Source organism: Ambystoma mexicanum, chromosome 4p (genome assembly GCF_040938575.1).
Source record: "Ambystoma mexicanum isolate Mex_15411 chromosome 4p, UKY_AmexF1_1, whole genome shotgun sequence".
Taxonomy (NCBI): Eukaryota; Metazoa; Chordata; class Amphibia; order Caudata; family Ambystomatidae; genus Ambystoma; species Ambystoma mexicanum.
In genome coordinates, this window is record NC_090927.1 from 994,401,404 (window position 1) to 994,429,303 (window position 27,900).

Genomic DNA, 27,900 nt, shown 5'->3' on the forward strand with positions numbered 1-27,900 from the left:
GCTTACACTGTATGCCCTGTAAGCCATTCTCCCTCACACATTTTTGAATAATATCGAATGAAACAAATTAATTGTATGTGTACTTAATTTGACATGGTAGAAGCTTCAATTGCATTTTGATTAGTCTTAATTTGGTCATGTTTAGGTTCATGCCTTGAACACAGTTCTAAAAATGGGGCTTTCTTCGAGAAACCTGCAACAGAAGATTATAGGTAAGACCTTAAGGATAAGCATATATTTCTGAATGGTTTTCTGACAGAGCGCCTCAGGGCCATCTCACCTAATATTCCCATAGTGTTTGTTATGTAGCCGAGCGCCACATCCCCCATTTTATCCTCAACCCACCCACTTCTCTGGAGTCCCTCTCTGTGCCAAGAATACCTGTGTATTGTCCTCTCTTACACCATGCCTTGTAGCCTCATGTCTGGCAAACATGTTTTGTCTATTTCATAACGACCAGCCCCAGAAGGATGTTTCTTACCAGCAGAGAGACCCTGCAAGCGGGAACAAAAACACCACATACAAATCTCACCCACATCACCTCCTCCAGGGTACCGACTAAAACGCATACTTCCCTGGGTAGCAGGACGGCAACCACGTTGACCAGAGAAGCTGGATCATGGGTGCAACAACACCTCAAACACTGCTGCAGGAAAAAGGGGGGCAGGGCTAATAAGGGGTTTTAAAGATTCTGTACACTATAACCCAGCTGCAGGAGCAACCAAGAAGCCATATTGGCTGAGAGGTCAGGCGGACGGGAGCACTAATATGAAGAGGGAGGAAACCGGTGAACAGGAAGGGTCAGGTATAGAAGACTCATTGGGCCAGAAGAAGATCATCAGTGCTTGGGTAAAGTCAGAAGCAGAGGTGGCAGACAGAGATCAGGCAGAGGGAGAATCATGGAGAAGACTGATGAAAGCGTGTTAGAGTTTGTGGAATAGAGTGTAAGTGAGGTACTGACTTTAAGAGGTGTGAATGAGTGAAAAGGTTGAGGTGAGTATTTTTCAAAGGGCAATAGGTGAGGGGAAAGGAAGAGAAATTACTGTAGGTTGTTGAAGTGGAGACTGAGTGCGAAAGCGTGAAGGAGTAATAGTGGAAATGAGGGTGGAAGAGAAGGGACAGGGGTGCAGAAGGCATTGGGTGGAGAAGTAGTAAGGGGGAAGAAGAAGTCAGGAGCAGAGTGTGAAACATCAGAGGAAGAGAGTGTAAGACTCAAAGGGAGGCAGCAGAGGGAGAGAGAGAAGACAGGAGATCGGGGAACACTGAAAGAGAGCGTGAAGAGAAGATTGAGAATGATCAGAGGGGGAGACACAGGAGAGAGACGAGGTAGAGATAAGAGTGAAGAAGATCGGAGGGGAGACGGCAAAGAAAGGAGAACAAGAGAGCGTGAGAGAGAGTAGTGAGGAAAGCAAAGATAGTGGTAAGAAAAGAAAAAGAAAAGACTAGGGAAAGTAACAAAAGAGTGTAAAGGAGCAAAAGAAAGATTGGGACAAGACACAAACTAATGTTAATTTGTTTGGGGAGGAGTAGGATAAGGTGCCATTACTGATCCCCAGAGGGAATCCAATAGAGAAGGCTACAGTCTTTAGGGTCTCATTATCAGCCTAGGCTAGTACCAGACATTAGGGGTTACCTGGCATTAGCACAGACCCAAAATCAGGGTTCTCACATCTCGTACATGTCCAAGAAGTCCCACTATCAGCTGCACCTCTTGAACGGCATTCTACCTTTTCTCACCTTCCCCCAGACGCTCACTGTCTCCAGAGCCCTGGCTCTCTCCAGACTGGACTACTGCAACAGTCTCTTCAACTTATCCAGAACAGAACTGTGAGACTTATCCTTGTCCTCAAGCCCAGGGACCGCATCTCTGCAGCACTGAAATCTCTCCACTTGCTCCCCGTGGCTGCAAGGGTCACGTTCAAGTCCCTCTGCATAATCCACAAGGCTTTCTGGAGCTGGGGCCCATACTATCTATAATGCTCTCTTCCTAAATACTCTCCTTCTAGAGCCCTTCCGCTGGGCCTCCTCCAACTCTCTGCAGAAGATATGTTTTTCCAAACAGAGATATGGGGGTAGAACCTTATCCTCTGCAGGTGCCTCCCTCTGGAACAGCTTCCCTGCCTCTCTCCGTCTTGAGCCGGACCTCCTTCCTCTTCTCTACCTCTTTCTCTCTCTCCCTCCCTCCCTCACCCATGCTAACCTCCTTTCTCTTCACCCCTACTCCCCCTCCTTCTTTCTCTTCCCAACTTGCTCAGTTGGCTGACTGGTCACCTGGTGCACCTCCAGAGCGCCCCACAGGTGCCAGGCTGCCCCCTCCAGTCCTGCACTTGCCTCCTGGCCTCTGCACTCCGAATTCGCTCCATGAGAGGGACAACCACTCTGCCCTTAACCCAGGCCCTTGCTGGACAGGGCGCACTGCCCCCCATCCCTCGCACTTCCTGTCCGCGCACTTGCACGACCTTGAACGTACTAGGCCTAGCAGGTTTTTCTGTCCTGTCCTCCCTCTGTCTCCCTCCCTTCCTTGATTGTACCCGAAACACTCGAGCATAGGCGTATTAGTGACAACCAACCACCATTCAACATGAAATATCGCCAGGCCTACTACTGTAGTTTATTGTTCTGAATGTCCTTTCCCTCTCAACCCCATTCTCTGCCCAATCTTTAGAATGGTGACTGTATTCCCTTCCCATCTTGGAGCGCTTTGAAGCACTTCACTTGTGCATAAGAGCTTTACAAATAAACAATTACAATTACCACCACTACAAGCCGATTTGGGAGCAGAGTCCTGGTTGGTGGAGGAGGAGACTGCTGGCTTGGGTCTTGAGCAAAATCTACTCTTTTTGGCAAAAAAAGATGAAGAGGAGACCAAAGAGTAGCGTCCTTCTCCGATGGTCTCCTTTTGACAGCACTAAAATCTTACCAAGGCTTGAAAACTCAATCTGGCAGGTAGAGAAGTGGCACTTAACAACTTTTCAATACAATGATTAGTCTTGCAGGTGTAAGTACTTCATCCGCCCCCTCCGACCTCCAGATCAAAGGGTAAATCCGTTAGCACCACCGGGAAAGAAGCATGAAGAGAAGAGGTTTCAAGATAGGCATGCCTTTTCATGCAAACTGGAGTGTTCATAGTTCTGGATGTGGCGTCAGTGAGATCTTTATTAACATGCAACTGCTGTAAAACCGCGTCTTTGCCTTCTGACAACCAAAAGAAAAATTCCTACCGAGCCTCAGCCAGAAGCAGCTCTCCACATTTCTCTAAAGCTTTCCAGCTTGGTAAATTGTACCGTGCCAGTAGTGACATCGCATTTACCTGTCGTGGAAAAAGTGTCTCATTCTGTTCAACATTTTAGCCCTAAGATTCCCACAACTTAGCACCTTTATCCAAGAGAGAAGCTGGATTCTGAATAGTGCCCTTGCTAAGGGCTGCAGGGAACCCTCGAAACACTTGTGTATAGGCACGTTATAAATGCCATATCATATCACAGACAATTCCTGCAAGTTTCCAATGGTGATATAAAAGCCCCATTCTTAAATAGAATCTAAATGAGGCTTTGACCAATTGCTCAGTGCTTGCTCCATTAATAAAGCTGCTATTTATAACAGGCTTAATATGATAAGGAAGAAGATAATCTTGAACAAAGGCCAGACAAGGCCGGCTTCTCATGAGGCAATAAATCCAAAGCATAAATAGACTTTGACATTACCAAATGCAACTGCTTTGACAAATGAATATATACCTCGTCCCCCTCATGTGAGGGAGACAAAATGTTATCGACTCTAGTTACCTTCGGGGGAGGAGGCTGGTAACTCTCTTGGTACCAGAATGGAAGAGGAACCGAAGACCTTTGTCAATAAGATAACTTATTGACAAAGGCATCCAAGAACTCATCCGACATCACAGACTGCAACAGTGCAGAAGTCATTCAGTAAATGAATTCCAAAGAGGATGCAGAAGGCCACAGAACAGCTTCTTCTCGTAAAAAGCCATAGGAGATGTAGAATAGTCGACCCAAGTTGGAATTTCAGCTCTCGTGTAGGGTTGCAGACGTAAGGCTTGGACACAAAAGTGGCATAGTTTTGCTTATGAACTTGTATTAACCAGTAAACAGGTTGGAAAAATGACCTCTCTGTCCCAAAACAAAGAGGGGTTTCCCTGCCTCAAAGAAATCCAAGTAAAATGTTGTGTCCAAAAACCCTGTTCTGACCCCAACACTATTAACCTAAATCTAATGTGCAAGGATGCTATAGTCATAACTAAAATGGTGATGACAGCTCTTGCCAACAGAAAGTTCCCAATGTCTCGGCTTGTCAATACATTAAACTGTTCCTTTTCCACAATGCAATATTTAAATGACCAGATATTAGCTCAATTCCTCCGGGATTCCTTCTTGTTCCACTTCACAAATGAGGAGCTTCTCTCCTTATGTGGTTTCCTGGACTTTGCAAAATATGGTAAAAGAAAACCGTGTTCACTCAGGCAGGGGCTTTGTCTCTGTTTCCGTTGTTAGGCAAAGTTTGCATGCAGTACCCTCTGGGACCACTACACACAACTATGACTACAGGTGTAAGCAAAACCAACCTTTGGTATAAGTCTGTAACACACAGTTTTTGGTAGCGAGCTGAGCTGCTAGGCTTATCTCAAGAGGGAATGTGAGCTTGTAATGAGGTTACACAGAGGTCTACAATTACAAGTATTCAAATAGAAACTTACACTCAAGGTTTCTTGGTAAAACACTTATCAATTTATTACACAGTCAGAACACATTCACTAAAAGGAGGCAATCAATATCACACTAAAATATATACTACAATACTTCACACTAACCGGTTCTGAAACATTTACACTACTTTGAAGGAGGAGCAAAATGGCATTCAGAGCAATTGAAGTGGGAGCAAAAAGGCATTAGTTAATAAAATGAATGGTAGAGGTACTTTTAAAAAGTGCAAATAGTTTGCGTTCACCAGAGGAGTTTGTCAAATGCAATAGGTAGGCCAAAGTCAATGGGCTAGTGTCTTGTATAGGTAAAAATGGTTCTGGTAGATAAACGGAAAAATCTTTGCCACGGTTCTCGGAAGTAGTTCTCAGAAGAAAGAATTATATGTCGGGTGAAAAGCTGACTAGTCCTGCAAGTTGCAAAAGTTTCACGCACTTTCGCAGTGAGAGGAAAGTTCTCTTGGTCGGGTTGTCACAGTACCTTATATTGAAGAAAAAGATTCAGCTGAAGAGTTCTGTTCCTGGCAGTTCCTGCAGATCTCGCTGTTCCTGAGCCTCAGTCGTGGGGACAAGAGCTAGGACGTCGGGGGACTCCTGCACTGCACGGGGACTGGTCACAAAGCTGGCAAATCTTCGTGTCCTTCTCCCTGGCTATTCGGCTTCCTGCAGCACTCTGAAGAAAATACAACCAGCTCAGAGAATGGTATCCAGGTGGCTTACGAGTTGATTGGTCCTACCAACTCAAAGGAACAAGTCATCCTTGAAGAGCTTCTCTGTCGAGATGAACTTGGTGATTTGGACCTGCAGCAGGTCTTCACCGGACAAACAAACAAACGGATCAGGAGTTCCAGCAGCCGTCCTCTTCCAGCTCGTCTTCGGTTCTTTCGTTCCAGTGGTCGACTCTGCCTTCCAAGCCAAGAGACTCGCCTTTTAAACAGTTTTTTCCCATTCATTCCAGCCTAGCTGCCACTCACCCAGCAGGGTGGCTGTCCTTGCAGGACAGTCAGCCAGCCAATCACACCAGAGTGCATTTGGGTCTCCTGGGAGACTAAGCACAGGGAGTTTCAGGCGCCTCCCTCACTTCCTGCCCATACCAGACACTCAGGCGCCAGAGGCGGTCTTCAGTCCTGAAGCCCGCCAAAGGTGTAGGAACAAAGGGACCAAACCTAGTTTGGCACGCAGAAACAAACCCTAGAAGGACCTTTCCAAAAAGAAATGGTGAAAAAAGAAGACCAAGATCCATTTAAACAAAGGAGGCTCAGACACCATCTTGAAAAACATGGCTCCCACGATTTAACACTACCGGTGTTCGCGGTCTGGAAAAATCAAGGTAGTTCACTGTAAAGCCACTGCCACCAGTCATTTCAAGAGGAAAGGGTAGCATTTGACTGCTATGTGAGTTTCTAGACACAGGGGATACTAGGTAACCCCTCCAGCACTCTGTTGTAAGATAGGGTGTGCTGGGTCTACGAATTTAAAAAGACTACTAAAGTCAATTTAACTTTACATTCTCTGGGAAACAGTAGTTTATCCCAGAGAAGGTATTTAAACCTTGGGACAGCCTGAAAAGGCTTCCCTGTGTCACTGCACTGAGGGTGCTGTGTAACACACATGAAAAGATGATGCCTATGGAGTTGTCTAAAACTCCATAATCAAAGAACACAAGAGTAAAAAACACATCAAAATACATGAGAGTGGGAAAAAAAGGCTCACACTCTCTCCAGGTAAAATAATCAAGTCCTCAAAATCCAGCAAAGTTGCTGGGGGTCTCTAAGGTGAAGGGAATTAGCACATTTATGAGAATTCTCCCTAACATCCATGGGCTTTTCAAGTTTTCCCAAAGATGCACAACACATGTTCCCAGCTTTCCCGTGAACACCTCTTCTCGGTTCACAGGGGGCTCAGGTTTGCTTCACTTCCTTGCCAAACTTATCCTAGGAAATTATACTCAGTCTCTCTTCCAGTTTTTCTCCTTGTGTCCCAAACCGTGAACTTTCTTCAATTGCGTGAGGGTCCCAGACTTGCATTGTGGTATTATACCAACTTGGTGTTCTCTCCTGCAAAGCATACATTTCTTTATTTTGGTTTATTTTGCTCTCACAGTCCCAGATCCTCTTATTCTCTGGTTATCATATGGGTGCGGTCACAGACTCGCAATAATGTCTCTTGCCTGCTTGGTTTGCTCTCCTGCCAAGCATACAACCGTTACTTTCTCGGTTTCTCTCAGGGTGCCAGAACCTCTTTTCTCGTGCTCTATTGTTGTCCCCCACCCCCACCCCCCCCATTCCTCCCGGACTTCTAGCACAGAGCACTGTGCCCGCATATGCTTTTGCTGTAGTTCACGCGTATTGAGCGGTGGTGCTCTGCAGCGAGGCTCCGGTAGCGTTCGGGTGCGCTCTCGTGTCAGCGGCGGCTCTGCCGGTTACTTCTTTCTCGGGCTATGGTTTCTATCTCCAGCAGCGTTCGGTTATCTCCTTTCATCAACGGTTGCCCCGTCGGTTACTGCTTCCTTCTCAAGTTGGGGTTTTGGCTTCCAGCTGCTCCCCGGACCTTGGAACGCCCAGATGGTTTCTTGGGCAGCAGTCAGCGTAGTCCTTTTGTCCTGGACTACCTTTATGCTCCCATCTGTCTCTGTACATGGTGTCCTAGGTTTCCTTGTCTGAGAATGGCTCTCTACGTGTTGGTTTCCCTTTGCTATTTTGTATTACCTTTGACCAATCAAGTGCCATGAGAGACTAGACCGTTCACTCAGGTTCTCTAAAGTGATGCTCATACTCCTGGTCGTCAATTCTTCACAGTACTTGCAATGGAACTGTATGGGAAGCACGTTGTTCTCTCTGGGGCCCTAATCAAGTCTAACATAGTAGGTTGGCTGACTTTACAGAAAGATATATTGGCACTAGATGGACAGAGGGTTTGGCTTTGGCAAAGAGGCAGGGTTTACTAAAGCATAGGTATACCGTGTTCTCAGGGATGGTTGTCTCCCATCCCATAAAGGGCTTCCTTTCCCATGTGACCCCCCCCCCCCTGTGCACCACCCCCAGGCGGCCTATTGTACTGTGGACGCACCACCCTGATCCCATGGGAAAGGTTTCCCTCTAGGGGAGAGGGGCCACATCCTCAGATGTGTCGCACGGGACAAAGTAGGTGCTAAAAACATAGTAACAGTGCTATGGTACACATATAAAATTACAGTTTTAGGCACCTGAATGTTTGTGAGGAAAATCAGTTCTGAAGGCTGGGGAGGCAGAGGGAAAACACTGCACTGGCATACATTTTGGAATGGGAGATTTCTCCTTCTACACAGGAGTACATACATGTTCCTGAGGTTGTACTGTGAAGTATTTGGATGGATTGAAAGGATCACACTCTTGTCATGTGCAGAAGGCTTGTGCTTACATTTCTGCTTCCTGTGCTCAGAAGCTGCCTTTAGTTCCAAAGCTTGTGTCCAATGTGATCCATGGTGCTTCGTCTTATCGGTATCTGAAGAGGATTGGACCTGTTTTTGCTTTTCCGGTACAGGGGTAACCGGCTTAGAACCGGTTGGTGCAGACCTAGCAGTATCAGGTCCCTGGAGGGATTTAGACTCAACCACAAGAGTGGATGCAGTTAGGCTCCATCTTCTTAGAGACTTTGTCTCTAAGAGTGATCTTTACCTGTTCAGGACAGCACTGAGGCTGAAATACTCAGGGTACCTTTTGAATCATGTTGTGTCTGGAGTAAAAAGGTCACCCCATACTGAAGGCCAAACCTTATGACAGGGTGTTTTCTACCAAGAGGTACTCGCAAGTGCGCACACCCGGAGTGAACTCCTGGACTGGCCGTGGAAGGTCACTTGAGTCTATCTGAGGTAGAGACTGCACTAAGAACCAAAAAGGAGATGCAGAAACAGAGACTGCGCTAAGCTGGATTCCCTCTTAAAGCTAGGATGTAACATCTTCGGGTTCCTCTACGAAATTAAGGGAGGTTTTGGGTACCGGACCCTTCTTCAGCACAGCAACTACATAGATTTTTAGCAACCTGGGTTTTATTCCCACACAAAACTTACAGGAACTCACTGGGAGTAAGTTCCCCAGACAGTTGACACAGGCCCTGTGAGGGTCCTCCTCCAAGAAGTGCTTCCCATATCCAATGCATTGCTTGAACCCTGTTGTCAGCGGCATGCGTGGAGAAGGGAGCAATGTTGACACAAAATATATCCGATTGAATAGAAAAATACACCCTTCGAGGGGGATAAGCCAGCATAAAGGAGACAAAAGAATGCCCTGAAAAAGGGAGGTGTTCAGAGCAGCTCTTCCCATAGCTGCATAGGCAGAACAACTGAAGTGGGAGTTGTTGGTTGGTGACGCACTGGTGGGGCAGGGCATGCAGAGGGATGCACCAACAACAAGCCCCATTCTAAAAGCCTTAAAATAACAAAAAAGTAACACAGAGAAGAGGTTAGCTGTCAAAGGTAAATAGTAGGGTCTATGACATCTAACAAATAAGTTTCATCTTATCTTATCTTGGTCAGGAACTACACATGTTACTGGCTCATTCAGTTTGAAATTCCTCATGGCTTGGTAGGCTATTTTACAACTTGTGAGAAATGTCCCCCTCATATTCAGAGGTTCCAAAAAGCGACACAAAAGGTTTTAAAGGACTTATGAAGACATACCTTTTTATACTCTTTCACCAATCAGCCCTTGAACTTGCATTATTCCCCTACCAAGCAAGAGAAATTGAAAAGCAATGAAGAAGGTGTAAGCGTGCAGCAGTAAGACTGTGACACAGAGGGGTCATGATGATTGATAGAAATTATCCAAGGGTAAAAAGGAAAAGAAAACCCTGTCTCCCCTTGACTCTAAGATGGGTTTCTCTGCCTCAACTAAAATAACTAGTGTCAGAATGTCCAAAGCCAAAATCACAATGTCCAATGACAGAATCGTAATTCTGTCCCTCAAACTCCAGGCTAACCAAATCAAAATGTATGTCTTCTTGGTACTGAGGAATGTCACCATTCCCTTGGTTGAAAGACAGTTCCTAGCTTGGTAGTTTTCCAAGTTCAGTTTCAACTCCTGTGAAGGGTTATGCCTCCCTTCCTCAACCTTTCTCAGTCTTCTTACACAGTTCATCAACAATTGGGGTAATGTCTCTCTTCCCCAGCCCTCCTCAGACTTACGATACAGTTGCACAATTGGTGGGGGACTGTCTCCCTTCCCCCAGGCCTCTTCAGGCTTCTCCCTTTTCTTCTGGGTCCCGGACCCTGTTTGGCAGCCCTGGTTTTCTCTCACCATTTACTGTGACGAAGAAGAACAGCCTGGATGCTCTCCCCAAACTGTGGTGGGTACTAGATCCTGGTTGGCAGACTTTGTTTCCTCTCACTAGGTACAGTGGCGTCATATACAGAGTTGGTGAACTAGCCTGAAAAAACTGCATATAATGTCTCTCAGTTTCAACAATTCTGTCTTTGGGGTCCTTGCCCCTTCTAGGTTGGCCAGTGACTTTTGTGTCTTCACAGACACGAAGAAGATGTCCTCTGATGGAATTGTTATACCTTCTTACATTGGGGTCCTCAACCCTTCTCCGGTGATCAGTCGGTTTAATGTATTCACTGACATAAGGATGATTTGCTCCGAAGACCCCTCTTGACCACTGGGGCAAAGCAACACTCCTTGGATGCACAACTCTCACAGGGCCCACCTGAGACCAAGCGACCTTTGTGGCATAGAATGGAGTCCCTGTCAACCTTGTCCCTGGCGACCCGCTTTAGCTTCCTGAAGCTACAGTGGGTTTTCCTGGGATGGGAGGCAGTCTTTTTCCTTCTCTCATTGGTCGCAGTCTTCTTCCTTCTTCGTTCGGCCTTCCTGCTGGCTCCTTGCAGACCTCCGACGGCCTCACCTCTTGGGACGTAGCACTGACAGCTTCGGGCTCTGGAGAGATGCGGTCTGCAATCCGCTGGTGTTCTTCAGTCTGTGGCTTCCGCGCAGGCCTGTTGCTTCCTCTGAAACTCTGAAGAGGGACAGGCCATAATGTAAGTCCCTCATTACATTTTGTATTACCTAACTCCAATGGGATGTTAGTAAAGTCTCCTGTTGGTTTCCCTGGTGCGTTCTTTATGCCTGTGTGCATCTTCCTCACACCAGTACTTTCCTCAGATGTACTCCTGCCACTACTCCTCTTCGTCCCAGAGTTTAACAGAATGACGGTAGTACACAAATGTGTTAGGTACAGGGGAAGTGTGTTAAGAAAGGAAGAAGGCAATGAATATGGCAAGGGAAATGTGCACGGAATCGCACAGTGAACAACTTTGAATCTAACAACGTGCTTACAATACCCAAGACTCGTGTATACTAAAACCCAGGAGTGCAAATAGAGTGAAACAATAATACCAATATATGAAAAGGGATGTAGGGTAAGCACTTAGAACCTCCTTATGACTGCAAGGAAAGTCGGCAAACTCCTTACCCACTATGCTATTACAGATACTGACAGCGCTAAGCCCACGTAGAGGGCAAGCAATTACAGGATCTGTGAGCTGACACTCAGGATGATACTGAAAAAGGAACTTAGAAACAGTACTCACGAGGACCGGAAAGTACTCACGAGGACCGGAAAGACCACTTGAATGTCAGTGAACCCAGTTGATCAAACAGGGACCCAGAAGGCTATAACAGCAATGGGTGGAGGATAACTAAATAAACCCAAGTCAAGGGGCAAGTAGGAATTGTGATTATAGAATAGTGAGGAAAACAAAAGGCATTCACACAGGACTAGTTACAACAGCACCCCACACCTAATAATCAATGGGAAATAAATGCAGAAGTGCAATGGAAAACGTGGAATGGATCCCAATAGAAAGTAAGGATCAGGAGCAGGGAAAATGATATCACAAAAGGAAACCTTTCCCACCCATCCAAGGGCAGAGAGCTAAATCTATAAAGGGAAAGACTAATGCATCAAGTTTTTCAGTAGCAAAGGAGAGCATCAAAGAAACAGAACACAGGCAAATTGGGCAGCATCAAAGGGCAAAGCACAGAGAAAAGCTGCCTGCAGACAGAGGAAGACAGAAAGGGAAATCCAGAAAGCAGAAATCAATTAAGCACATAAATCCGAAATCCAGGGCAGAGGAACAAGAAACAGGAACTAGGAACTAGGCACAAAAGCTAGGAACAGGGAACAAGGGACCAGTCACAACAGGAACACTGCAACAATGACCAGCGCTGGACTGAAGCAAACTGAGGCTTTTAAAGCTGCTTAACGAGCACACCCCTCAGGTGTGCCGCCTGCTGCACCTGCAGCCACAGGTGTTGCCTATCCTCCACCCAACCTTGTCCTGCAAGGGAGGAGGTGAAGCAGTGAGCCAGGCATTCTGGGAAGCATAGTCAAATCTAAAGTAGCATGCTGGCTGCCAAAAACCTGGAATGGATCCGGAAGGGAAGTAACTTGGAAAATAAGGTTTTAGCGCTCCCAATTCATCACAGCACTGTAGCATAAGGTTCGGAGGAAATGTCCAGTAGGGAATAAACCCCAAAACATGCCCCCAAGTGACGGGAGCGAAGGGAGCGAGCAGTGACAAAGTGTAAGAAGCGTTTATAGGCTCCAGCAAGGTGAGGTTAGGGGTATACTGCATTCTATCTTGGGTGTCTTCCCCTGTCCCATGAGGGTTTCACCCACTCATGTGATCCTCCACCCCCAGGGAGACTATTAGACTGTGGCTGCACTGCCCTGCCCACATGAGAAGGGGCTTCCCCCACGGGAGAAGGGACGATATCTGGGGATATGTCGCAAATGTTAGATATAATGATCTTAAACAATGTAACAAAAATCTTCTACGGCAAACGCTGTTCCCCCATTTCAACCCCTGCCAACATTTCCTTCAAACACCAGGCCTTTCCTTATGAGGAAAAAGTTTGTCAATTTACATAACCACTTTTAATGTATATTGATGATGCCCTTTTAAAAATATGTATTTGCATACCATTTTCAGAGGCCTCATGGAGCCGATGTAAGCTTCAAAAGTATCCCAGAATGAAAGATTGGGATATTCTCCAGGTTCTAGTATAAAGGGAACACCCTGGAACCCTGAGTCTTCATAGATGAGCCACCTAAAAAACAAAGAACAGAAGGAAATGTTTAAAATAAATAAGCTAATGCTACTCATCTGAAGTAATTGCAGCACCTTGCCCACTGCCTCGATTGTATGACCACCTACTGGATAGCTTTATAGTGGGACAGGAAATAGACTAGGGTATGAGAATCTGATCTGTACACATTTAATGGCCCTCAACCTGGAATGCACCTGCAATTCTTTTTGGGGTGGTACAGCTACGGTAGACCAAATAATCTGCATGCTCATTTAGATTCTCCCCAACAAGGAACAACCAGTGCCATTTCATATCTACCCCCCCACCCAAACACCCAAGTTTTTTCATGAGATAAAAATGAAAGATAGCTTTGCTGCTTTGTTGATGTGCACAATTCAGAAGTACCCAAGTACTATGTGTGGGTCTGTTGCTTGGTGGTCTGTGTCCAGGGTATAGAGGCATGTGTGTCCAAATGGAAGCATTATATGACTCTGGTGCTAGGGTGCATTGGCCAGGGCGGTAATATTTTAAGTTGGATGACGTTGTCCGTTTTGAAATGTCCAGGTGACAACACACCTGTTAAACAATAGCAACATTCCTTTATAATATGCGATCTAGTAATAGGACTCATCATCAAGTGTTACAATTTTAAGAAACACCCTAACACCAACAGTTTAGAAATGTCCCAGTTTCCCCCCTTAGATAGGACAACATGCTGCTAGCTCAAAATACTACAGTGCCATTTTAGGACTCTGCAGTAGCACATTGAAATGCACAAGAGTAATCCAGTTATTAAATTAATTAAAGTAACATTTGTGATGTAAGAGCGATCAATCATCTCAGGAAACCTATTAGAATTAACATATTAAAATGCTCTTGGACAATTTTTTTTTCAGAAAAGCCCAAGTAACATCAGCTAATGACATCCATAAGGGACTAAAGTAGCAGCTATGAAATATCCTGTCCCATAGAGAGAGGAAGCCTTGTGGAGCCACTATCGGCATCCATCTCATCCATGTGCCTCACGTGATCCTGACAGTTCTTCTAGCAGTGGCTTTTAAACCCTCCATCGTAGTTGTAGAGCTGCTTTGCATTGAAAACAATTTGCACAACCATAAAGTATCTTACTGGTTAGTTGCTTTTGGATTCTTTTCACATAAAGGGCATGCATATAAATTACTGATCTCTATTAGTTTAACCACATGTATCTCTTAGATTCAAATGAAAATAGAAATCAACTTTAAGAATCCCATGAAGAAAAGATTGAAATGTTTAGACCAGAATTTAGTATAGGCGCTACCAGTCGGACAGCAGACCAGGAAAGACATCCCATTGTAGACGCAATACAAGATGCTCTGCTCGTCAGCTCGATGGAGCCCGTGGATATTAGCATTCCTCCACTCCCACTCCTTGCGGTTTTGGCCTCACTCTGGGACCAGACTGTCCACCTTGTTGCGATCACGCCACCGCTTCTTCCCTCTGGCCTTGTAGTTGGGTCTGCTCCTGTCAGACCTGCAACAAACTCTCGCAGCCTGCCACTGGCGTCCTTGGCACAGCCTTTCTTCTGGCCCTCAATCAGAGTTCGAAACTCCTGGGCTTCAGCGGGCTCCTCGCTTCCTTGCGATCAGACACACTTTAGTCCCTCTTCTCTTCCTTTTTTTGGTAATCTCTGGTAGTCTGCCTCAGCACAGCATCCACAGCTGCAGATATCTTTTTGGCATTCCTCAAGCCACACTTGTGTACGAGCACGATAGAAATAAAATATCAATGTCAATATAACCTTGTGGTAGTACTTAAGATTTGTTTACTCTTCATGTTTGTTGTGCTTTTCCTCGTCTCAGTATGGTCTGTTCTGGCAACATCCTATGTGCTACAAACAAACATGAGCTTACTTTCGATGACATGGCTCAGTACGGAAGGGGGGCTAGGCAATGTTGGGGAGTGACATGGCTCAACACGCTGTACCTTAGGTACTCGTCCTTGTCCCCAGAGGGGGGAGTCCCTTCCCATTAGGTTCTCCAACATTAAACCACCCCTATTGGTAGCGGCCGCACCTCCCTAGCCTCATGTGAAAGGGCTCCCCCCTGGGGAGAAGTGACGACACCATGCAAATCGTGTCACAACACAAAGATCATCAACTGAGTACCTGGGTGACTTGCATGTGTAGTGTACAGTAATTTTGTGTACTTTTATGATACATAATTGTTAAAGTCCTTAACGTGATAGCAATGCAAAAATAAAGTTGTGCATCTGTGCTGAGATAATATGCAAGCAAACTTTGCAAAACCACATCTCAATGTTCTGCACGTGCTGAGACAGATACAATTAATTACGTCTCAGTTATGTTTGGAACAACCAGTAAAACATGGCTAATTCAAGAAACATTCTGTCAGGAGCTCACACAGGAAAATACTGGGTTATCTAGAGCTGTATGCAGGAGCTGACTGTCTAGTTTAGATCTATTCTATATACTTTGAATTCCCATAAAAGCGGACACTGATCCTAAACCATTCAAGAGTGAAGAATGAACAGAGGACGATGTGTAAGCTTTGCACCAATAGGGTAACTCTACCTCTCCCTCAACCAGAAGGAACTGTGTCTAGTTCTCCTTTCCTTTGATCCATTGGGGACAAGTGAAACCTTTCTCCAGGAAGAGTTTTTGCAGCTCTTAACTTCTCATCACTCGCCTATGCTGTTTGACCTATGGAACAATCAACTGCATCCTCTGGTTGTCCAGGTGGGGTGGATGGCTCTGCTGGAAAGTTTACTCACCAAAGATGTGGAGACCTCTAGTGGTGTGTCCATTTGCACCTCCTGTAAACAGTGACTGGTAATCTTTGAGCAAAAGGGTCACCATGCTGGATATCACATCTGCTGTTGCCGAGCTGCTGTTTCACTCTGTTCTTCCAAGGATCTGTCTTAACACAACTGGACATCCAGGTTCACTCCTCCGAGGAAGTCTACTGGTGAGTTGCTCAGTGGCTGTCAAAGTGCAACAGTCCAGGCTGCTGATCCAATGGCTCCAGGATGATGCAGGCTCTTCCCAGGAACATCATGGGCTTCTTTTTATCATTGGGACCTTCTGTTGGGAGTCTTTCAGTGAATGTTTACTCCACTTTGTCTGTGACTGAAGGGCTCCCAAGCTTAGCTAGCTCATCCAGAGCCAAACCCTCTCCTTCCATGCAAGTAATATCACTACTCACCCTCTGCAATCTGCTGTCTGGGGGATTGAGAAGTACAACTCTTGAACTGAACTGCCTGGGTCCTCTGATTCCTCATGGATTCTTCTTTGGATCTAAACTGCCTTCAGGGTAACATGTGCAGATACTTTAGTATCACATTGGTCCACTGTTTGCTATGACCCCAAGACTTAACATTGGGACTTGGGGAATCATTGTGCTTCTCAGGCAATCTTATGAAAAGTACAGTATTCTGCTGTTATTTTAAATGTGCACTCACCTGTAGTTAAATCCTACGCAAAGCTTTATTATTTAAAAAATATTCTTCCAAAGATAAATTGTGTTGGCTTTGATATGATATGATAGGTTATTTATAACGCGCTTAATACCCAGCGGTTTGTGAGAGCGGGTGCGGGGATTGAACCTGTGCTGCTCCGCATCGTCTTGCTTCCAATGCGAGCACGTTGCCACTGGGCTATCCTCCCAAGACTTCCTTTCCCTTATTGTGCGATGTTCAAAAGTATTTAGTGCACCTTTAAACGAGTTATCTCCTTTTGAACGGTTGCTTTAAATACATATGCAAATGCATATGCAAATCCTACCACTACCAGAGTCAGAATTCATTAAGTAAACACCCTGCAAGCCAAAAACAGAGATTATATCTTGGCCCTAAAAACAGAGCCCAAGAACAATCTCCCTAAAACAACCCCATGCCAGTGCCAACAATCAAACCCTTACATCACTCAGACAGATGCCTACAATCAACATCCAATTGGGTAACAATCCAACGCAAGACAACAGGATGGACGTCTGCTGGCATCGCTACAGAAAAATGAGCTTGCCACGTGTTGGGTAGAATTTCCATCTTGTGTGTAATTCTCCCCACTTGGTATGTCCCCCAGCACTTTTGAGTGGGAACCCTTTTCACTTATCCTTGCTGGAGTTTGCTTTTCTCCATCTTTTGTGGCATCTGTAGTTTACTACTGCAGCCTCCTGCACTTTCTGTGCAGGGTTGCTGAAGCTCCTTGAGATGTCCTCTTAGGTTTTCTTTTATTTTCCTTTGCTAACATGATGTTAGCAGGATAGGGGGATACTTTTTGATCCTGAGTATGCTTTTCTTTTGTGAGATCAGCCCACTCCACCTGTGGAGATCAGAGGGGAACATGGAATCCATTTTCTCACTTTTCCTGGAACCTTCTAGTTACAGTGTCAATCCTATCTGATTGGCTGGTGGCAGTGGATCATTTTCTACCGATTTATGTGAAACATACAATGCAGGCTGTATCTGCAGCTAGTGTAGGGGACACATGGGTCACCACTGACCGAAAATGGTGCCTCACTTTTTTTCACCAACTCATGATGGCTTGCACTTTCTTGAGCCGCCTAAGTCCTGCTCACTCTTGTCTTTGACGGTCTCCCATTGAGAAGCCTGCCCGAAGGCACCAGTGTGTCTGGGAGGACAGGAAGCTGGGAGGACACCGAAACTCCTCAGGTGTTTGTCCTCCAGTGTGTCTGCTTGGATCCAGTTCTGACTGGATCCCTGGCTGTCCCCTGGGGACAGCCATCACCCAAGGTTCGAATGTAGCATGGATGCTGATTGGCTGTGTTCCTGTATATAAGGCGAAGGTCTTGGTGCAGAAGCCAGAGTTGACCACTGGAAGATCCATTCTGTGCGACAGGGAATATCCAGACCAGATGACTTTCTCCCTTGCACTGGTGGGCCTAACCAGTCTCGAGACCAGCGAATGTGTGAGCCATCCCACGACGTGCTGGGACCTTCGGGGCCCGCAATACCCGAATACCCTGGGACCTCTAGCACTGCTGCAGTGCATCGTCTTGCCAAGCGCAGATCCGGCTGCAAACTTGTGGGCATCTGTCTAGGCCTACAGAGACTCCATCCTGATCATAGAAGTCCTCTCAGCTGAGCCGGGGACTGAGAGAAGGAAGAAGGTCTGCCCGGTGGCAACCATCGCTGCTACAAAGCCTGGTTCAAGCATCCAGAACCGGGTCTGCGAAAATCGGCTGCTGGACATCCCTTTGACCGGGTTTGACCGCCTGGTCCGACCAAAAGTTCCTTACATCAGCCACCAAAGCCAGAATCCCGAACTGGAGCTGCTGTCGTCTGAACTTGGGGACCTGCCGGTGAAATAGCTGTTCTTTACTGAACAAGGTACTCTCTCACTCCTGGGCAGTCAATGTGTTGCTGTTTGCTTCGCTTGAGCTTTTGAGTCACGTTGGGGCCGACGACTCCACTGTGTTCTCCAGTGCCTTAGGACATCCATTCTAGAGCCAGAAATCCTTCAGGTGGCCTACCCAGTCCCCCTGAAACCTTTCAATCCCATTACATTACTTACCTATTACAAAAAAGCATATTTTGTGATTTGACAACTTAGACACTGTCTGCCTTCCTTTGTTCTGCCACCCACGGCTCACTGGTAACCCCAGATTCCCCCATCTTACTTTTTGAGACACTCCTTCCCCAGATAGGGTTGGACTTCTAAAGTTAAGGCCTACACAAAGTTATTAACTTACCAGTATTGCTAATTAAGTAAATGGTGGTTGATGAATGATTTGCTATCCTGAAGCTACTTTTATATGTACCTGTCTCTCATCTAAAGCTCTACTATTGAGTATTGGAACAGCAACTATCTAGTGTATGGATCTATCTGTGTGAACTATTTTTACTACCAAACCTTTTGGGTAGTTCAGGCCAAACCAAAGAGTTGGAGCCATGTACTCCTAAGGGTGAGTCTTCTACAGTCCTACCACAGATGGACTTTAGTAAAACTACCTAACACCACAGGCACAGGATTCCTACCAGATTCCTCTTTAATGGTGGACCTGGATATAACAGAAGTCTCAGGGAAGCCTAGTTCAGCATGAACAGCCGGTAAGGTAGGGGGAATTAATTATACTAGTATTAACTATGCTGTTTCTCCTCTCTATTTCCTGGGTAGTGGTCCAATGTTCAACAATGTTGTTCACAGACGGCCAAGATAATTTATCTCTAAAAGTATATTTTTATAAAATAATAAAGACTTCCCCTATGAAAGATCCAGGGATGGGGCGCTGTCTCAAATGGTATTGGTGAACATAGTCCTGGATCTTGAGGCAATTCCGCCACCTACCAGGCCAGAGCCTGACAGTATGCGTTTTAGTGTACATAAAATAGTGCCTCATTAAGGTAACAAAATATGTTTTGGGATGATAGCTATAAGAAAACACTATTCATTAGAGCTTACCAACGTATAGGAAGGGGTTATTCATGATAAAGGATAGATAGATGTATCATTTTCTGCGTTAAAATTGTAAGGTCACAGCTCCTCCTGAGCGAGAGAAGAGTACACTTTATAAAAGACTAGGTGGGTGTATTAATGCTTCTCGTTAAGAAAATAAGAGCAAGAAATCAGATTTTAGCACAATACCAAATCAGCGAATACTTACACTCCCCAATGTACTTTGATAGAACACGTCTTCTGTAATCTGTCAAACACTTGCACTTCTTCTGTGTCATCAAAATATGATGTCACCAAACCCATACCATCAGCTTCCGTGAAAAGGTCTATTTGGCATATTCTGTAATCCTGAGAAAATAAAGATAGTAGGATTTTATCACATACACTTTCGGCCTTATTTTGAACGTATACATAAACAATAACACACCTCAATCACATAAATACACTATATAAAACAATTACCATCATGGTGATTCTGGTTCTCATAGTCCTAGCTCTACCACCATCAAAAACTTGTTTGGATATGCATGCACTGTCGCACAGACCCAGAAGCATTTATAAAGGATGTGTTGCCCCTTTAAAGCTTTTAGAATGGGCTCTGAGTGGCTTGTTTACCCTGCCCCTCCTCCCTTGCTCCACCCCTTAGCAGTCCTTTCACCCTACAAATGGTGCATTCAACCGTTACCCTTTGGTCCATAATTAAGTATGGTATAAGCATTTGGGGACGAACAGGTGGTTGCTGTGAATGAGGAAAGGCAAGAACCCAGAACTGGAAACACCATAAAGGTAATAAATCCTTTCTCGATCATCCTGCCCCACCCCCAGATCATGGTTGGAATATTAAATCGAATGTACACCATAGGTGGAGGTGCCGCATATGCCGACGAGGTTCAAGCAAATATGTTGTACAGCAATGCAAGTTTTGGATAAAGAATGCATCCCTTATGAAGGAGTACATCCAAAGAAAACAAATCTTTTTTTTAATTTTTATACGGTTTATACAAACCTTTAAAAGAAAAGACAGAGGCAGAACCAAATCAGAGGCAAAAACCAAAGCAAGCAGTTCATAGTACTACCCCCCCTCCGCATCTTAGTGTACGCCCTTTCCCCGGGCTGCACCTTCTCGCAACATACAAAGTCGCATTGTTGCTCAAGTAACCAAAGTAAATTCAGTATTGATGAGTCCTTAAAAAAACTTTAAATCTCAAGGGGTAGTAGTTTAGGCACTTTTTGCACAGGGCAGTGGGGCTGTCCAACCACTAACCTTAAGGTGGGGCAGAGCACCTAGCCTAAAAGGGAAGTCAACCCGTTTTTAAAATGGTAGAGTGGCAGAGCAGTAAGGCACAACTCAAGGAAGGGGAAGTAGGCTGTATGGATGTATACATATATATATATATATAGTCAACAATTATTCAGTCCACAAAATGCACAGTAATGCTTATGTATTACAAAAACAGTAAACATTATTTGCTCCTTTACTATATTTTAGGTCCACTCACTACTTTGTGAATGGCACATTACAAATAGGGACAATGCTGGGATTAGAAGGAACCAGACATTACATCACACAGTTAAAATAGTAATGACATGGTGTCAATGCCAGCGCTAACAAAGTCACAGTAATTCTAGACGTCTAGGACATAGGCTTTGGAAAATACAAATGCAGAGGACATCAGAAGACAACAGACATTTAGGCTGAGAGCACAAAGGTATTAAACTTCAGGGATCAAAAGGTACAATCTCATCAGAATTAGTTACAGTATTATTAGCTAATCCGTTTAGATAAAATTCAAGTCTTTGGCCTAAAACACCCTGAACCCAGAGTGGATGCAGGAAAAGTGTCCATGGCCATGTAAGAACCCCCAAAGTCACTTTGAACAGTTTACGGTGAGAAAAGTATTCCCCATGGAAGTCAATAGGCAAGCTGCGGTTATGGGGAAAAGGCAGGTATGTCCCAGTTGTACCCCAGAGGTGGGCATTTGGAAGCATACATTCAAAGGGAGGACCAGACAAGACCCCAATGAAGAGTTTGAGGCAGGTTTCGAGAGGCATGTGCCCCAGAAATGTTGCAGCACAGCAGCAAAAGTCCAATGAAAACAAATGGGAAAGTGTGTTTGGCACCCGCCTGCAGATAGTCTCAACCACAGGGAGTGCTGAGGGCAAGTACTAACTAACCGCCCCGGAGCCCAAAGATATGTACTCTCTGAGTTGGTTCCTGAGAAGTCTGTTCGAGGAATACTCAACAGCCCGGTAAGTACAAGCCTTCACAGGCTGTTAATAAGGGCCACCAATCTTCTAGAATGGTTGGTTCCTTCTTTTTCACAAGTATCTTTGTTGTTTCTGAGGTCTTCCGCTGACTTTCTAAGTGGGAACGACCTCAGTGGATGTTTCGTCTTCAGCAGGAATCCTTTGTATTCCACGCATAGACTCCAGAGTGTCTGAGAAGGCAGGAAGCGAGGGAGAAGTCCAAAACTCTGCAGCCCTTTGGCTTTCACCTTGCCTGAAAGGAACCAACTCCCAGTGGAGGGGGGTTGCTGCCCTGATTGGACAGCCAGAACGCCCCTTTCTGTAAACTGCAGGGAGAGATTGCAGAACTTGTGCTGTAGTTCCGTATAAATACTTTACACTCTAAATAATAGGAAGATGAAGAAAAAGATGTCTGTAGCGATTTCCTGCGACTGGAGAGCAGAGCCAAGGCAACCCTTCCTGCCAATCGACATGCGGGGCCCGAACGTGACAGCTCCTACCCGGAAGCTGGTGGGATCAACTAGACTCGAGATGACCTGCATTTTGAGACATCCCACAACGTGCTGTGACCTTGCTGGGGGAAAACCGCAAATACCCATGGACCTCAAGCCTGAGTGCTGTGAATGGTCTTCCGAAGTCTGAATGCAACTGAAACTTTGGTGGACTCCTGCTGGACCTCCAAAGACATGAATTGGATCCCTAAAGTCCCCTCACCAGAGTGCAGAGAATCCGGCCAGCAGAACAAGTTAGTTACCGACTGGTAACGTTCTTTCGACTGGATGTTCCTCCAACGTATTCCACATCTTTGACATGTAATGTCCACAGCTGTGCACTTCGGAAACTTTTCCGGCAGCGGGCGTCCTGTGTCGATGGCGTCGGGTCAATGTCCCTCGAAGGCCTCCGTCGAGGGCGACGTCACAGGATGTTATAAATAGGACGCCTGGCGCCCGTCGCCCCAGTTTAAGTTTTTTCCCCCAGAACGTGTGGCACCAGTCTCATGCCTGCTTGACTGCACTTAGACTTGCGGAAACGGAAGCTGCAATCGCATAGGAAATTCACCCGAGGGGCAGGCTGGGAGGGCAATGTGGAATACGTTGGAGGAACATCCAGTCGAATGGATTGTGTCCTCCAACGTATTCCACATCTTTGACAGACTCCCAAAGCAGTACCAGTAAATGGAGGAGGGAAAAGAATTTAGAGTACCCAATTAGATTGCGGAATAAAGAACCGCCTTCTCAAAGGCCATATCCTGACCATTGATTGTATCCAGGGAATAATGTTTTACAAAGGTGTGAATGGTAGCCCTGTAGCGGCATCACAAATATTCCTAATAGGAACACCCCTCTGGAGAGCGGTGGAAGTAGCCACGCCCCTAGTGGAATGAGCTCTCAACCCTTCAGGAGGGTCCTTACCCGCCAATCGGTAACACTCCGTAATGGTAAGGATAATACACCTGGACAAGGTCTGTTTGTTAACAGCCTGGCCCAAACAGTGTCCGGCATATTCTACAAAGAGTTGATCATTGACTCTGACCCTGGACATCCTGGACATCCTAGAAATGTAAAAGCTCGGAGCTCTCCTAGGATCCAACCGATGGAGTTGCTCCTCTTCCTTACCAGGATGAGGAGGAGGGTAGAAAGATGGAAGAACCACCTTTTGACTCAAATGATATTCAGAAACTACCTTCGGTAGAAAGGAGGGGCGTACTCGCAGTACAACCCTGCCCTTGTGAAACACAGTAAAGGGTGGCTTAGATGAAAGTGCCTGCAATTCACTCACTCTGAGAGCGAAAGTAACCGTAACCAAGAACAGTGTTGAAGCACATTAATCTCAAAGGACAAGAGTGGAAAGTTTCAAACAGAGCACCCATGAGAAATTTCAAAACCAAATTCAAATCCCAAACAGGCACCTGAAAAAGGGGACGTCAGGAATACATTAGTCAGTCCTTTAAGAAACTGAGAAATCAAAGGAATCTTAAAATAAGAACATTCTTCATCTTCAGACGAGCACTTAAAGATAGACAGCGCCGCCAGGTAACCTTTAATGGTACCCACTTGACGGCCCCTGTGGGCCAAAGAAAGTAAAAGAAAGACAAAACCATAGGAATGGAGCACTGAAAAGGATCAACATTGTGCTCTCTGCACCAGTCGCAAAACTTACGCCAACGGCAACAGACAGGGATTTTGTCGCAGGCCGCCTGGCCGAAAGCAACACCTCCATCACTTCATCTGGGAGGTCCTAATCCTTATAGCTCAACCTTTCAGCCAAGCGTGAAAGTTGAGAGTCTTGACCTCTGGATGGAGAACCTGACCCCCTCCCTAGCCCTTCCTCGCACAAGAGCAGATCGTCTCGGTAGGGAAGACGGTGTGGAGGACAGATGGACATTTCTAGAAGGTCTGGGTACCACACTGTCCTGGCCCAATCCGGAGCAATGACAATCACGTGGGAACCGAACCTCCGTAACCTCCGCAACACTTGAGGAATGACATAGGAAATGCGTACAGCAGTGGGAATGGCCAATCTACCACAAACGTGTCTCCTAAGGCTCCTCTTGGAGGAAATTCCCTTGAGCAGAATCTCTCGCACTTCCGGTTGACAGTGGTGGTGAAGAGATCCACTTGCGGAGATCCCTAAAGGGCGAATATCTCCTGAAGGTCTTCCTGAGTCAACTCCCACTCGTGGGGGACCGCGCTCTGCCTGCTCAGTGTGTCCACGGCTGCATTTTCATCTCCGGCCGCATGAACTACCGAGATCGAAATTTCCTGCTGGATGGCCCAGAACCAGAACTGCATTGCCTCTCTGCATTACGGAACTGACCGTACCCCCCCGCTTTTTTGTTGAGGTAATGCATGGCCACTGTCTTGTCAATCATGATCAGGACAATCTTCTCCTATACAGAGGGCAGAAAATCCTTCAGGGCTAGCCTGACAGCCCAAACAGACTGATGTGGAGTTTGAATTCCGACGGAGACCAACGACCGCTGGCAGTCAAGTCGTTGGCATGAGCGCCCCCTCCTGCGCAAGGAGCGGATCCAGAAGCTTCAAAGAGAGTTTCCCCAGTGGATTGTCGTGAGGCCACTGAAGGAAGGGAAGGCAGTAGCCGTGGGCAATGGTATCCAGAACCCACGCATCTGAAGTAATGGCACGCCATTCTTCGAGATGGTGAGACAGTCTGCCCCCAAACGGCGAACCATGGGACATGGCCTCATGACTGTTTGGAAGCAGCTGCGGCAGTGCCTGAAGGCAAAGAGGCAGCTGCCTGAGCGGCTTTGGCACCACGATTTCCCCAACCACCACAGGTACTTTTTTTGTTGGCCCCTTTGAGTGGCGGCCCCTGTCGTTCTACCAAAGGAGGAGTAGTAATGAAAGGAACCTCCCCTCCACTGCTATCCCCTAGGATGAAAAGGCAGAGGTTGACGCACCGCCACGCTTAAAGATATCGCTGCAACTTTCGATGTCTGCAACCTCTCAAGGCTCTCGCCCGCCTGGCTGCCCAACAAATATGCGCCATCAAAGGGCACGTTGAGAAGACGGGCCTGCACATATGGAGCAAACCCCGACTTCAACAACCACGCAATCCTGCGTATAACGGTGCTTGCAGCCATGGATCGGCTAACACTGTTGGGCATATCCAAACCCGACTGAAGGGATTCACACATGGCATCCTTGCCGTCCTGTACGAGAGCAAGGAACCCAACCCTTTCTTCCTCCTCCGGACTATGCTCAGCCACCAAAGAAACACAATTCCACAGAGTGTGTGAAAAACTTGCCAAGGCACACGTGGAGTTGGCCGATTTCAGGGCCATGATCCCAGCAGAAAATACCGTCCAGGCCCAACCGTCGAAGGGCTTGTCGTCCCTATCCGGAGGAATTGTACGGTACGTCGCCTGCCTCGAGGTGGCCGTAGCCGCCTGAACTACCAAACTCTCGACAGTGGGGTGAGCAGATAAAAAGCTGGGGTCGCTAACGGAAGGGCGGTATTTCTTGGTCCAAGACTTATTAACAGCCGGAAGAGGTCCGGGGACTGCCAAGCAGCTGCCACCCTTTTCTGCAAGGTAAGATGAAATGGCAAAACACGGTCAGAGGATGGACTTTGATCTAAAATGTCTGTTAGATAATCCTTCACAAAGTCTTCAGGAGGACTGGACCAGCCCAGATACTCAAGAGACCCTCGCCATGAGCCTCCTGTACGAAGACTCTGCATGAGCCCCAGGCTCGGGCCTACCGAATTCTACCTCTGGAGAAGTGTCCAATCCACTGGCATCATGGAGGGTCTGCAGCAACTCCTCCAACTGACTGTCTCCAGAAAAAAGTGGATCATCATCAAGGTCACCAGGTTACTCAACCTCAGACCTTTCCTCCTCTTCATAAAAATCATCCAGAGGGAGTTTAAACCCAGGTCTGGGGACAGAAGAGGGCCTGGAGGCCAAAACCGGGCTCACAGACTTCGACGTTGCCTTCCTTGGAGGATCCACAATATCCGGGTACTCCAACGGCAAATTTAGAGAAAAAATCCCAGAAGGCGCCGATGGCGCCAAAGGCTTCGATGTCGAGAGCGTCGACAACCTCGACGCTGTGATCGTCAAAGGCTTCAGCGTTGATGTCAACACAGGTGCCGACGGCGCAGTGGGCTGATACGACGGCAAGGCGCCGATGTCCGAATCATACGGACACGGTGCTGAACGAGTTGATGCCGGCCCCAAGCCCTCAGTAGGTTGCAGCGGTCTCGCTGGTGACGAGTACCGAGACCTAGAGACACGTCTCTTCCGACTCTTCGAATCCTTGTCTGAACAGGACCTCGACGGCTCCTGATGCGAGTTGCATCGTGTACCCGAGCCCGAAGGCGTGTGAGCCACGGTATGAGACCGATCTTGGCCGGCTTCGTCAGAAGGTGCGACCGACCTGTAACTGCGCTTCCTAGAGTGCCAGGACGAGGAGGACGAGTGGCGGGAACCACTACGGGACCAAGATCCCCGGGACTCCTTCCGACGTGGAGAGTTGCCCTTCGAGTCATCGGTGGAAACCCCCATGGACTTGGAAGTCTGCGACTTAACAGGCTTAGAGCCCCTACCTACCTGGAGCTTCCCCCTTCCGCTCCCACAAGGCCTTGGCAGTCAGCGACTGGCATTTCGAGCGGTCGTCGATGTTGTGCAACTCGCCCAGGCACCACAAACAAAGGCGGTGGGGGTCGGTGAGCAACATCTTCGACTTGCAGTACCGGCAGGTCTTGAAGCCAGACCACAGAGTTGGAGGGGTCGAAGAGAAAGCCATAGTTATGATGAACACACAAAGCACGCTGAGTCTCACAAAGTTAACACGTTTGCGGAAAAAACGAAACTGAGGCGACGGGCGCCGTCCATCCTATTTATAAAATCATGTGACGTCGCCCTCAGCGGAGACCTTCAAGGGACATTGACCCGACACCATCGAAGCAGGATGCCCTCTGCCGAAAAATGTTCCAAAGTGCACAGCTGTGGACAATACATGTCAAAGATGTGGAATACGTTGGAGGACACAATTCATTAGAAATATACGTTCATCTGGCTGCTGTAAAAAAGCACCAAATCCACAGAGCTGCAAGAATCCTTGAAGAAACCTTTGCTGAAAGCCTCCTTTGACGACTGCTGCTGCAGGTTCCCATCCAGTGTACAGTTCCTTTGTCTCCAGACCAGGAATCCAGGGGGTGGGTCCTGTGCTGCTGCTTCCTGAAGGCATCCACCCAGAAGCACTTCCTTTCTCCTAAGGTACTGTGTGGGCTTGGGTAATACTTACCTCAAATCTGGTGTGCATCCTGTGAGGCTGAGTGGGTGATTTGTGTAGTTCGGAGTTTGCCCATACCACTTGCCCAGGCCCAATGCTGGGATGCATATGGGAGTCTTCTGTGAAGTCCCTGAACACTTTAACTAACTCTGAAAGTGAATACTGATTTGTTTAAGATCTCCTATGGAACTTTGACTTTCCTGCAACTGAATCCCATTTTAACCTGGCTACAGCTGGCACCTAGACCACTAGGGTCCCTCTTCTGCAATAGACTAGGGAAGGACTGGATAAGAAAAGGATTCTGTCTTAAAAGTATAACAAGTGTAAATGTACTTGCTAAAGAAGTTAGTGTGGTAACTATCTCCGTGAAAGAAGAAGTTACAAAGTGTCATTAAGTTTATACTTACCTCTGAGTTGCATTGTGCCCCTCTAAAGAGTATATACATTGCTAACTTTGAATTGTGTTTCCCCCTTCTAAAAAGTAATAAGAGTTGGTACTGTTTTATCATTGCTTACCTGAATGAGTGTAAAAGCTTACCAATAGGGTTTACCTGCCTTGAATAACATTGTGTCATTCTTAAAGTGTATCATTGGGCGATGCTTTCCCTGGTCTGCTTTATACAGATCTAGAACAGTCTTTGAGTTAATACTTGTCTTTGAGTTGCTGGTAGCCCCTCTTAAAAGTATATAGGCTTTACT

At 46.6% G+C, this 27,900-nt stretch overlaps 1 protein-coding gene across 2 annotated transcripts in view; it reads right to left on the reverse strand.

Moving 5' to 3' along the window:
- The window catches only part of CRYBG1 (crystallin beta-gamma domain containing 1), a 1,845,005-nt gene that overhangs the window by 776,841 nt on the left and 1,040,264 nt on the right, over positions 1-27,900 (reverse strand). For both annotated transcript variants that reach the window (XM_069606577.1, XM_069606578.1), the window contains 2 exons: positions 19,404-19,543; positions 12,675-12,801 (listed from right to left, as the gene is read on the reverse strand). In XM_069606577.1, the coding sequence (XP_069462678.1) occupies positions 12,675-12,801; positions 19,404-19,543 (267 nt within the window). The remainder of the gene's footprint in view (positions 1-12,674; positions 12,802-19,403; positions 19,544-27,900) is intronic.